This window comes from Lissotriton helveticus, chromosome 2_2 (assembly GCF_964261635.1).
Source record: "Lissotriton helveticus chromosome 2_2, aLisHel1.1, whole genome shotgun sequence".
In the NCBI taxonomy this organism is placed as follows: Eukaryota; Metazoa; Chordata; class Amphibia; order Caudata; family Salamandridae; genus Lissotriton; species Lissotriton helveticus.
This window is the reverse complement of record NC_136060.1, coordinates 255,686,597-255,699,946: the sequence shown is the minus strand read 5'-3', so window position 1 is coordinate 255,699,946 and position 13,350 is coordinate 255,686,597. Positions and strand designations below refer to the sequence as shown.

The window sequence follows — 13,350 nt, the reverse complement described above, 5'->3', positions numbered from 1 at the left end:
AGGCCCTGCATCTCTGGACATGGCTGGAACAGCAGGGCATAATCCTGGTGGTTCAACATCTGGCAAGTTCTCTGAACACCAGGGCAGACTAACTCAGCCGTCGATGCCTATAGGATCACGGATGGGGTCTCCAGTCGGAGGTGGCGCAAGGTCTCTTTCAGCAGTGGGGAGAACCTTGGTTAGATTTTTTTGCCTCCAAAGACATTGCGCAGTATTCGGAGTAGTGAGTGCAGGAGTTTACAAGGCGGTTATCACTCGGCGACACCTTTCATCACGAGTGGAGCTCAGGCCTGCTGTACGCCTTTCCGCCCATACCACTCCTGCCCAGAGTTCTGAAGAAGATCAGGAGCGACCGGGCCCAAGTCATCCTTGTGGCACTGGACTGGGCAAGGAGAATATGATAGCCAGAGCTTCTGATAATGAGCATCAATCCTTCGATCTTCGGGAGGACCTTCTGTTGCAGCAGCAGGGGAGGGTTTTGAACCTGTCAACTCTGTACCTCTATGCTTGGAGATTGAGCAGCAACAGTTGATAGCTTTTGACCTTACTCCTGAAGCCTGTAACATTAATCTGGTGGACCGGTATCCCTCCACTAAGATGGTAAATGCCTGTTGTTGGCAGAAGTTTGTTTTATACTGTACAGAAAGGTCTATTGACCCTCTTTCTGCTTCTCTTTCTACTGTCCTTTTGTTCATACTGACCCATACCCAGCAGGGCTCTGCCTTGGGAACTCTCAAGGGTCACCTTTTTGCTTTTTTTGCAGTTGCTAGACAAGCCCCCTCGCTTCAAATCTCCCATTGTACATAGATTTCTGAAAGTGCTGGGTCACCTGTTTCCACATACGCCCTTTGTTATTCCGCAGTGGGACCTTGACTAGGTCCTCACCTAGCGGATGTGCGCTCCCTTTGAGCCTTTACACAATTGTCCCCTCCGACTGTTGACCATCAAAACAGCCTTCTTGGTGGTGAATACATTGGCCCGGAGGGTGAGCTAACAGCAGGAGTTATCTTGCTCTCCTCCTTATCTTATGTCCTTTCCGGACAAGGTGGTGCTTAGCACCCAAGCATCCTTTTTGCCTAAGGTTGTGACCCCTTTCCATCTGGGTCAGTCCATCACGTTGCCCACCAGGAAGAGGAGTGTCTCCACGGCTGGACCCAAAAAGAGCATTTTCGTTCTACCTTGACCACACGAACGAGTTCCGGGAGGATGACCAACTCTTTGTTGGGTACGTGGGAGCCAAGAATGGAAGGGCAGGGTAGGAGCCACGCTAGCAACCAAGATGGCCGCATAAGCTCCCGGCTCCGCCGACCTCCGCCAGTTGCTCACAAATCCTGACAATTATCCTGATTTCTCGCCGGACTCCCGTGCTGCTAAGGTGTTCCTGACTCTAAAGGTGCAATCCCGGAATTTCTAGCTGCTTGGATAATGAAGATACGCCGTGTTCCATTCTCGGCCTAACCCAGAGTTGAAGCCGGGGCCTTGATTTCTAACCCAGCCGGTTTGGAGTTGAATAACATCGGCCGCGGGACATGAGTGGCTTCCGGTCTCCCGAAGTGGAGTATTACTTGTCCGTTTCGGATGGTGGATCGGTGGCAGTTTTATCTCGCAGCTAAGGCGGCGTGAGGCATCGGTTGCTGTGGTCCGGGATCCGCTGCCCGGAGGCCCCGTTGGGCTCCCGGGGTCGACGGGCTTAGTTCCTCACTGGCGGCGACGGTGTTGAGATCGCGCTTTTGAGAGTGCCCACAGTTGTCATCGGATTTGCCTGTGCCTGGTGCCCCGGAGTAGTCGACCTCCGGGGTTCGGAGACCTGCTTGGTCGCTTCGCGAGGGGCGATGGAGCGGGTGGAATGTATACCGTCGCTGCATACTGTAATGGCCGCCATTGGGGAGCTCCATTCACAGGTCACCGCCATCATCCAGAGGATGGTCGTAGCGACTGATATCATCTGCCGGAGACCGGACTCCGACCCTTTGTTGGTTCTGGAACACGCTGTATTACCCGCGGAGCAGGAAGCGTCCGAGACGGAGGGCCCCGCGCTGAAGCCAGACTTTGTATCTTTTGTCGACCCCCGAACGACGGCTAGCAAGCCCCGGACTATCGAATCCACATCATGCCCTATGCCGATGCCGCCCCAGATGGACACGGATGATCTTATATTTCAGAATGAGTTCTCCAGTGACTGTAGGATTGTTACCTCACCCTTTTTCTCCTGGATGGTTCAAATACGCTCTAGCGATTTATCTCTGGTGGACAGCAGACATCGTTTGACTCTTAGACTTTGTGTACTATTATCCTGGCCTCAATCCTTCCGTACTGACTTTGAACTTTCTCAACATTTTGATACTCTCATTGGGATGGCGGATCAAGCGGACAGGGCTTGCATGAAAAATCGCAGTGGCCAGGGTTGACTTTGACTGGATGGGTTTGCACAATGACTTCATTTGTAACCTATACCAGCGCGGGAGTTGGGTGGTTCTTACAAGCTCCCCCCCGTCTGACTTTTATCGCTGCATTGTATTATTCTGGATACGTGTAGGGGCGGGTTGCTACTGGCGGGGAGTAAGGGAGACCGGGGGCCTGTTTGATATTTCCTCCTCCACTCTTTTTTTCCTTCTTTTAGGTCTAGTTCCGGGGCGACAGGCACACTGTTAGTGGGGATGGGCCGTAGCCATTGCAGGGGTGCAGGGTGGGGGGATCGGGGAGGGGTTTGTTATTTTGCCTTAGTTTAGTTCTATGGCCTTTTTTTTTTTCTTTCCTTTTTTCTTTTACGAGAGACAGGTTGTTAATCCTGTATTGATTTCTTATGTATCGGGGTGTCTGACTTGATCTTCATTATCCTGAACTATGGGTGGGTGAGCCCTGCTGGCTGCTACTTTGCTAGATTGTTGATTGTACTTCTCCTTATTGATGTACCAATCTTGGTTGACATTGCATACTCCTCTGAATTGAATTTTCCACATTGATTTCTTCGCTCACCTATCGCAAAATTGTATTCTATGTATGACACCCAATATGTGTAAATTTCTCTTGTTTTCTTAAATAAAACCCTAAAAAAAAAGAAAAAAAAAAAAAAAAAAGAATGGAAGGGCAGTGCAAAAAGGACAATATCTCACGGGGTCGTTCTCTATATCAATATTTGTTATGCCCTGACAAAGAACCAGCCCCCTGAAGGATTAAGGGCCCATTCCACCAGGGGAAAGGCTGTGACTACGGCCTTGGCTTGGAGTGTCCCAGTCCAAGACATCTGTCAGGCAACCACGTGGACATCGTTGAGCACGTTTTCAAAGCACAATACCTGGACGGTCAGGTCCACAGAGATGGGCACTTTGCCCGCTCGGTCCTACAGGACTTTGTAGTTTAAGGTATTGGTCCGCAACCACAGCCGGGATAGTATGGCTTGGGTATCTAATTCAAAGGTAAATAATCTACAGCTAGAATTCTCTATCAGATGAAAAAGCTACTTACCTTCAGTAACACATTATCTGATAGAGACCATCTACCTGCAAATTCCTTACAGCCCGCCCACACCTCCTGGCTTTGCAGACTAATATTGTTATATTGTAGGGCTAGGGTTACTTCCCTTTCAGGAACCTTGTTTTGCACATGACTACGTCAGTTACTTTGTGGCTCTGCGCTCCTAGCATGGAAAAAACAAAAAGTACTGATGTCCGCATGCCTGGGTGGTGCCTATATAGGCACCTCCACATCATAACCGACATTACCAACGACATCACGCAGAACTGAATGGAGCCACCCGACACCGCATGCAAGAGGTATTGCTTAGCAAAAGTTTCCGGACCAAGCCTGACGCCTGGGAAATTCAAAGATAAGGAATCTACAGCTAGATAGAGTCTCTACCAGATAATGCATTAACAAAGATAAGTAACTTGTTCTTTAAGTAAAATGTTATCGGAACTGCTAATGAAAGCGCCTGAGTTAGGACACAGGTAAAAGGGCCAGTCCTCGTGGGAGGAAACAGCAGACCGGGAGTGACTAAGGAGGGACTAATAAGTCTATCAACAAATCAGACGCCAACATTCACAAAGCACAATGACATAAGCCAATGGAAAATATGGGTGGAGAGTGGGTGGAACTTCAAGTACATGCCAGAATACAGCATGCCTTGCAGAGCAGTGAATGCACTGCCCAGGCTTGACCTAAAAACATACTATAGAGGAAAGAGAAAACTTTGCTAAGAACTCTTAATGTGCCAACTGTCTACATAAAATTGCTGACATAAAGGAGCCAAAAAAAACTGGGAAGAAACAACACCAGAATACAGGACAAGTGTGGGAGTAAGGCAAAAAAGAAAAGTTCAAAATGTGTCAGCAATCAACGGATTGGGAATATAAAGCCCATAGCTGTGCAAGTAAAGTGTGACATGAACAGGGTGGTGCTGCTAATGCACTTAGTAGTCTTGGTTTTCATTTATTTTGTGCTCAGCATAATGTCTAATGTGGTCTGGCATCGAAATCGCAGCATTGGGGAACTAGACACACCAGAGATATGATTCAATGCAAAAATGTCCCACAGTGCAGGAGCTCACAACAACTTTCTCATTAGCACTGGAGTCCTTTCCCCACAATTATAGGAGCTGTGAAAAATCCCTGGATTATAGAATGAGCTAATCTTGCAGCTTCATTACCACTTTTATGACTTTGAAGAGGTCTTGCGTGGAAAGCGAGAGACTCAGGGTGTGCAAATACAGAGCATGTTACTTCTACTTCAAAATGATACCTAAAGATATCGGATTGTGCGGAGTGTCCAGCAGCCTCTCATTGTAGCCCTCAGCAACTTTCTTCAGTTCACTTTGAAGATACACATACAATTCCTAAGAAGGAAAAGCGAATTCAAAATTACTTTTAATGAGCTTTCAAAAGTGAGTTGTATTCTTTAGAGGAAATGGACAGCTGTAGCACATGAAAAGTTAATAAAAAAGTATAAATAAATACATACATAAAATGTGGGGAGGGTGTGGTTGGGGGGAGGGATTGGTGTCTGCGGTGGGTTGGGCGCAGTGCAGATGTTCCAAGAGGACATGACTCACAAAGAGACAAAGCCTTGAGTAAGTCATGACACCTCTCCCATCCCTCAAAAATGGTAAGGAATTGCATAGTATACTCTTCACATCTGCATATATGGTTTATACCATGTTATTTGTTAATGTAGAATTGTTTTCACAAGAAATATTCAACCAAAACAAGAAGGCAAGAAATTACATTTGAGCAGTTTGTTAAAATCACACTGAAGAGATGAAGCGATCTCGTGACTATTAGAAGAGTTGTTTCCTTCTCTAAAGTAAATATTACATGCAATTTGTGAGATGGTAAACAGAAGAAACAGCTTTTACAACAAAAGCTAAACAACGAGATGCCTTTACAACAAAGGCATTATAACCACAAGGTCTTTACAATGCAAGTTTTTACAAAAGGTTTTAATTTTTTTAAATAGAGTACGCCGTTAACCCAGATGCCTTTATAACAAATAAAGTTGTAAAAGCATAAATGGTAAAGGCATACTCATAGTAAAACCAATTACATGTAAGTATATTGGTAAGTAATTAAGCTACGTATTCATTGTGTATATATATATATATATATACATATATATATATATATATATATATATATATATCCAACAAACAGGAGAACCCAAAGCGGAGTAAGGCCACACGGAAGTAGTAAGCACCTTTCATTTATTTCACTTCGTGCAAACAGGAAACAAATTCAAAGCAGTCCCCAAAGTTTATCTTGTGCCACACGCGTTTCGGGATATAAGAATCCCTTCCTCAGTGGCATGTCTGTAAAGCAAAGGAAGCACTGTTTAAGCATTCACTAAATAGTCAATTGCCGTCGCAAGTGGGCGTGGCCATACACTCTTGCATCCTGGGCATTGAAGTGCAATACATTCTTCCCCAGTGGGTTAGTTACTTCCTCGCTTTAAATGTCAGCAAATAATATCCCAAGTGGGGCAGAGGCCCGTTCTGAAAGTCACCTGCTCTGCTTTGCCAGAGTAAACATTAGTGCCGAAGGTCAGCGCAGTCCTGTATCAGCGCTGTACTTTCATTCCGTCCCAGCAGCGCCAGCCCCCAGATTTGAGCTGGCTTGGATGCACACATGAGGCGGCGGGCTTACTCCACGGCTGGAACAGCCGTACACATCCAACAAACAGGAGAACCCAAAGCGGAGTAAGGCCACACGGAAGTAGTAAGCACCTTTCATTTATTTCACTTCGTGCAAACAGGAAACAAATTCAAAGCAGTCCCCAAAGTTTATCTTGTGCCAAACGCGTTTCGGGATATAAGAATCCCTTCCTCAGTGGCATGTCTGTAAAGCAAAGGAAGCACTGTTTAAGCATTCACTAAATAGTCAATTGCCGTCGCAAGTGGGCGTGGCCATACACTCTTGCATCCTGGGCATTGAAGTGCAATGCATTCTTCCCCAGTGGGTTAGTTACTTCCTCGCTTTAAATGTCAGCAAATAATATCCCAAGTGGGGCAGAGGCCCGTTCTGAAAGTCACCTGCTCTGCTTTGCCAGAGTGAACATTAGTGCCGAAGGTCAGCGCAGTCCTGTATCAGCGCTGTACTTTCATTCCGTCCCAGCAGCGCCAGCCCCCAGATTTGAGCTGGCTTGGATCCACACATGAGGCGGCGGGCTTACTCCACGGCTGGAACAGCCGTACACATCCAACAAACAGGAGAACCCAAAGCGGAGTAAGGCCACACGGAAGTAGTAAGCACCTTTCATTTATTTCACTTCGTGCAAACAGGAAACAAATTCAAAGCAGTCCCCAAAGTTTATCTTGTGCCAAACGCGTTTCGGGATATAAGAATCCCTTCCTCAGTGGCATGTCTGTAAAGCAAAGGAAGCACTGTTTAAGCATTCACTAAATAGTCAATTGCCGTCGCAAGTGGGCGTGGCCATACACTCTTGCATCCTGGGCATTGAAGTGCAATGCATTCTTCCCCAGTGGGTTAGTGAAATAAATGAAAGGTGCTTACTACTTCCGTGTGGCCTTACTCCGCTTTGGGTTCTCCTGTTTGTTGGATGTGTACGGCTGTTCCAGCCGTGGAGTAAGCCCGCCGCCTTATGTGTGGATCCAAGCCAGCTCAAATCTGGGGGCTGGCGCTGCTGGGACGGAATGAAAGTACAGCGCTGATACAGGACTGCGCTGACCTTCGGCACTAATGTTCACTCTGGCAAAGCAGAGCAGGTGACTTTCAGAACGGGCCTCTGCCCCACTTGGGATATTATTTGCTGACATTTAAAGCGAGGAAGTAACTAACCCACTGGGGAAGAATGCATTGCACTTCAATGCCCAGGATGCAAGAGTGTATGGCCACGCCCACTTGCGACGGCAATTGACTATTTAGTGAATGCTTAAACAGTGCTTCCTTTGCTTTACAGACATGCCACTGAGGAAGGGATTCTTATATCCCGAAACGCGTTTGGCACAAGATAAACTTTGGGGACTGCTTTGAATTTGTTTCCTGTTTGCACGAAGTGAAATAAATGAAAGGTGCTTACTACTTCCGTGTGGCCTTACTCCGCTTTGGGTTCTCCTGTTTGTTGGAGATTATATATATATATATATATATATATATATATATATATATATATATATATATGTATTAGGGTGTCAAGGGTATTTTTAAAGGTTTAGGGTGGGTATGGGTTTTTGAGTGGCAAGGGTAATTTTAGGGTGGGAATTTGAGTGTCAAGTCTATTTTTAGGGTTAAGAGGGTATGGGATTTTGTGAAACCAGGGTATTTTTAGTTTTAGGGTAGGCATCAAGGGAATTTTTAAGGGTGACTATAAATATATAAAGCCTAGCCTAGCCGCGGAAACGCCCCTCCGCAAGTCAGCGGACCTGCAACTCCTGAAGTGTCGGGAGCTGAGAGATCAGAGAGGCCGAGGTCGTGGGATATGAATTAAGCAGCAACATCACTGTTTTCCTCTTCAAGTAGCCCACTTGGGTAAAGTACTTTTTTGCTTTATTTTGCAGAACCCGCCAACACCAACTGTGGTACAACGACGAGGGACTTCTAAGACCATGAAGCATTGCAGCTCCACGCCCACTGGAGAGGGTCTTAATGATTTCAATAAATGGCCCCTCACTGTTGCCGGGACTGTTGTTCAAGCCGCCAGTGATCTAGGGCACAATGCTGCCCGAAACGCGTTTGGCATTTGATAAGGACTTACGAGGGAACGTGATGTGACTGCTAACCTGCATTTAAAATATGGTGACAACCCCCTGGTGTGTGGCGTTTTGATCGAGGGCAACCTTTTATGTTGGAATATATATATATATATATATATATATATATATACATATACACTGGCGGTCGCCAGTAGGTATATATAGTTAGGATTTTTTCTCTATGGGTTTTTTGAAAATTCTATGTCTAATAACTTTGGCGTTTGTGGACGGAATTGGCTGAAATTTTCAGGAAAATGGCACATTTTGTTTCTGAGCAGCCCCTGAAAATTGGGGGGGGGGGTTCGTCCAGGGGGGGTCGAGAAAAAAGGGGGGTCCCAAAACGTGTTTTTAACATTGAGTTTTCCATAGGGCGGTTGGCCTCACTTTTAGCCCGCACGGCTGAATGGATTTGCACGAAACTTGGCAAAATTGTAGGGACTGGTAGCCCGATGTGCCTTTTGTAGGTCTCAATATATGTGCTACAGTGGATTTTGAGAAATTAACGTTTAAAAAAAGATATATATCTGTAACAGCGGACCGGGCAGCGCACCGCTTCGCGTACTTTTCGCGTTACGGAGCTTTGCGAAGCGAAGCTGATTGGCTCTCCGGTGTCTGTAAACATTCCAAACAGTACGTAGCGGCCGCCACCTTGTCTCTCGGTAGGATCGAGAGACAAGAGGAGGCCAAAGCGAAGGGGCAAATGACCATAAGGGGGCATAGTAGATCCTCGCTGACCCCCTAGGTTTGATGTGGAGGTTTTAAAAGGGCCCCGCGGGGCAAAAAAAAAAAAAAAATAATAATAATCGAACGGCTGAATGGATTTGCACGAAACTTGGTAAAATATTAGGGACTGGTAGCCCGATGTGCCTTTGCTAGGTCTCAATATATGTGCTTCAGTGCATTTTGAGAAATTAACGTTCAAAAACAAGATATATATCTGTAACAGCGCTCCGCTTCGCGGAGATAAAATTATATCTGTATTACCTAGCTGTTGCTAACACCAGTTAGCGACGGCTAGTAGGAGATAGCGACCATCTTGGGCCCCACTTTGCATGTGAGTGATATTTATCACTAATGACATGCAAAGTGGGCATGCCAAGATGTTAGCGACTGGAAACAGTCGCTAACATCGCTATCTCCTATTATCAACTTTTGGAAATATTCGAGATAAGCGCGAATATCTCCAAAAAGTAACAGTTGCCCTGAGCAGTTCTTAGCCATGTTATCCAATGGGAGGTGGATAACATGGCTAAGAGCATTAGCTCGGTAATGCATGAATATCGCTGAGTTTTCAGCGATATTAATGCATTGCGGTCGTTTTTTATCGTATTTGCGATAAACCTTGATAATAGCAAGGTTTATCTGCGATAATTTCTGACGGTAAAAAAATCTTTGCAATGCATCGTTAGGGATAAATATCGCTTAACTTTGGTAATATGCCCCAACGTCTGTTAACGTTCGATTCGAAGGAAATCAGGAAGTGTTGAAAAACATTGTCTGCGTCTTGTCTTTTTTCAAATGCCACACTTTTGTCGTGCACGGCAGCCATTTTAGATGCCTTGACCAGACCCACTCTGTGCACGCTGTCGATCCTTAGCATGGCTCCCCACCCTCGCAAGCATCTCACCCAGGCAGTGGTCACCCCCGCTCTCTGTCTTATGCATGGGTAATAAACCTCCCCCATCTGCGCTGCTCTTCCCTGAGAATCACACCCTGTGCCCGCCCGACACCTCCCTTTCGCCCTATTCACTACCGCACCCTCTGACACTCCTTTTCCTCTGTGTCCGATTGTCCAGGCCGGTCCTAGGCTATCAGCTAGCCCTGCAGATGTAGTTTATGGCCACAGCTGTAAAGAATCACCCCTCTTCAAAGGAGTTATAGTAGATCAAGGCCCACACTCGATGAGATCCGTCACAGCAGAAGCGTTGCTATTATCTGAAAACCATCCTGTATTGTGATTGGGGAGGGGACCGAGCGTGAAGCGGAAGATTCCAGGGATGACTCTTTGTACATCAAAGTTTTTACAATTGTGTGTCACATTAAAAATATATAGCACTCCGACAAAGTAGTAAGATTATAAAACTTTAATAATTTATAAATATATACAAGAAAACAAAAATAGTAATAACATATAAACATTTTTAGGGAAAAACAACGAAGTAGCGGTCGGCTGTGCGAATAGTCCCAACGCAGCACAAAGTCCAGATTTCCGGCGTGGGGCGTCGCGGGGGGTGGGTCATCAGTAGCAAACTGTTGTGCGAATAGTTCCAAGGCAGCAGAACGCGCCGAAATCTAGATGACACGAAAGTGATGTCTAGTAAGTTGCCACCCAGCAAATAACGGCGTGGGGCGTCGCGGGGGGTGGGTCATCAGTAGCAAACTGTTGTGCGAATAGTTCCAAGGCAGCAGAACGATGGCACCAAGGTGATGTCCAGTAAGTTGCCGCACTGGTTTTGGTATCCTACAATGCTGCTCCGAATAACGGCGTGGGTCGCCCCGGGGGAGGCGGCGTGAACGGGCCTCTCCAGGTGGAGTGTCATCTGTTGTAGTGGGGCGCCCCTTTACCGTTTCAGTTGCCATTCCGTCCGTTTTTGGTCCACTGTGTCAAAAGCCGCAATTCAGCTGAGTTGCGCCCACTCTTGCGGTGCAGCGATAGGCGGCTGTCACAGGACTCTCAAAATGGCGGCAGGCTCTTTCCTTTTTGGGCCTGGTCCACTGAAATGGCCCTGGGACACCTTGGAAATCGGACGCTTGTCTGCTAGGTCTTGGACCCCATTCTCGAAAGCGTCCCCTCCGCCTTGAGAATTCATCAAAAGTTTTGGGGGCCCCGACTCCTGCAGGCTTCTGGTGGGGAGCGGCTGCCATGATTGCTCGCGGAATGACCACGACGGAGCTACGAGATGGTGGTGCTCTCATGCTGACGCCAGTTTAGTCTGAAACATCCAGAAACAAGGTGGGGCTTTCATCGTTTGGGAAAAAAAAAAGTTTTCATCCAATGAAAAGTGTTGTTTTTAGGTCATATGATCAAGCCTTCCATCATTAGGAAACCAAAAGTAAAATGAACCAATGAAAAGTTTTATAAACAAGTCACATGACCTGTTATGCGGCATAGGGTATAAAATGCGGAGAAAATACGTTGGCACGTGAGGCGGCGTCAGTAGCGGACCGATGTGCGAATAGGCCGAAGGCAATACAACGCGCCAAGATCCGGATGGCACCGAGGTGGTGTCCAGCAAGTTGCAGCACTGGTGTGGCCATCCTACAATGCTGAAAGTCGGCGTGGGGCGCCCCGTTGGCCTGTGAGTTTGCGTCAGTAGCGGACCGATGTGCGAATAGGCCGAAGGCAGCACAACGCGCCAAGATCCGGATGGCACCGAGGTGGTGTCTAGTAAGTTGCCGCACTGGTGTGGCCATCCAACAATGCTGAAAGTCGGCGTGGGGCGCCCCGTTGGCCTGTGAGATGGCGTCAGTAGCGGACCGATGTGCGAATAGGCCGAAGGCAGCACAACGCGCCAAGATCCGGATGGCACCGAGGTGGTGTCTAGTAAGTTGTCGCACTTCTGTGGCCATCCTACAATGTTGAAAGTCGGCGTTGGGCGCCCCGTTGGCCTGTGAGATGGCGTCAGTAGCGGACCGATGTGCGAATGGTGCCAAAGGCAGCGCAACAATATTTTCTGACTGACACCACAAGGCGCTGAGATGCCAAGATCCGGATGGCACCGAGGTGATGTCTAAGTTGCGGACTGATGTGCGAATGGGGCCAAAGGCAGCGTAACAATATTTTTTGTATGGAAGATACCACTAGGCGTTGAGATGCCAAGATTCGGATGGCACCGAGGTGATGTCTAGCAAGTTGCTGTACTGGTGTGGTCATCCTACAATGCTGAAACTCGGCGTGGGTCGCCCCATTAGCCTGTGAGATGGCGTCAGTAGCGGACCGATGTGCGAATAGGCCGAAGGCAGCACAACGCGCCAAGATCCGGATGTCACCGTGGTGGTTTCATAGTTGAGAGGCACTTCATCTGCAGTGGGGCGCCGAGATCCGGATGGCACCGAGGTGATGTCTAGCAAGTTGCTGTACTGGTGTGGTCATTCTACAATGCTGAAAGTCGGCGTGGGGCGCCCCATTAGCCTGTGAGATGGCGTCAGTAGCGGACTGATGTGCGAATGGGGCCAAAGGCAGCGCAACAATATTTTCTGAAGAGAAGACACCAAAAGGTGCTGACATTCCAAGATCCGGATGGCACCGAGGTGGTGTCTAGCAAGCTATGCAGTTGAGTTGTGTGCGCACTTGCGGCGAATAGGTCGAAGGCAGCATAACAATGTTTTTTGAATAGAAGACACCACAAGGCGTTGAGATTCGGTTACCACCGAGGTGATGTCTAGCAAGTTGCCGCACTGGTGTGGCCATCCTACAATACTGCTCCGAATAACGGCGTGGGGTGCCCGAAGGGGGGGGGAGCCGGCGTGAATGGGCCTTCCTAGGTGGAGGCTCGTCTGCTGTAGTGGGGCGCCCCTTTACCGTTTCAGTTGCCATTCAGCTGAGTTTCGGCTGCTCTTGATGCTACAGCGACAGGCGGCTGCAAGAGGACTCTCAAAATGGCGGCCTGTTCTTTGGATTTGGGCCTGGTCCACTAAAATGGCCCTGGGACACCTTAGAACTCGGACGCTCGATTTTTTTTCCTTTCCTGTACATGCAAAAAAAGGTAAATGCCCGGTACGTTACACGCTTCATCTGCCACGATGAACTCTCCAGAGGAACCGAAAAAAAATATAGTTGTGGTAACTATACCATGCATCGTCATATGGAGAGGTGGCACCAATTAATTATAGTGCTGCATAAAAGAGAGATTTGGAGGAGAACCCCTGACCTGCTAGTACATTCATCAAAGAAGTGGCACTGAGAGCTTCAGAGGCAAGGGAAACGGTCCCAAATATTTAGAAGAACTTTGGAAAGATTAAAATGACATGTTTAGATTGTGGCAAATTAATTTCATGTGGACAGATGAGTGTTACTCTAATAAATACAGCATATGAACATCATCATAGTCGATGGTTGGTAGAGACATTTTGACTATATCCTGGACCTGCCCGTCCTCGCCCAAAATGGCGCCGGAATAAATGGGACTCGTAACTCCTTGTTGTGTACT

General features: G+C 47.4%; 1 protein-coding gene across 2 annotated transcripts in view; it reads right to left on the bottom strand.

Moving 5' to 3' along the window:
• Positions 1–13,350, bottom strand: part of SEPSECS (Sep (O-phosphoserine) tRNA:Sec (selenocysteine) tRNA synthase) — a 339,266-nt gene that overhangs the window by 79,388 nt on the left and 246,528 nt on the right. For both annotated transcript variants that reach the window (XM_078678380.1, XM_078678381.1), the window contains one exon: positions 4,738–4,831. In XM_078678380.1, the coding sequence (XP_078534506.1) occupies positions 4,738–4,831 (94 nt within the window). The remainder of the gene's footprint in view (positions 1–4,737; positions 4,832–13,350) is intronic.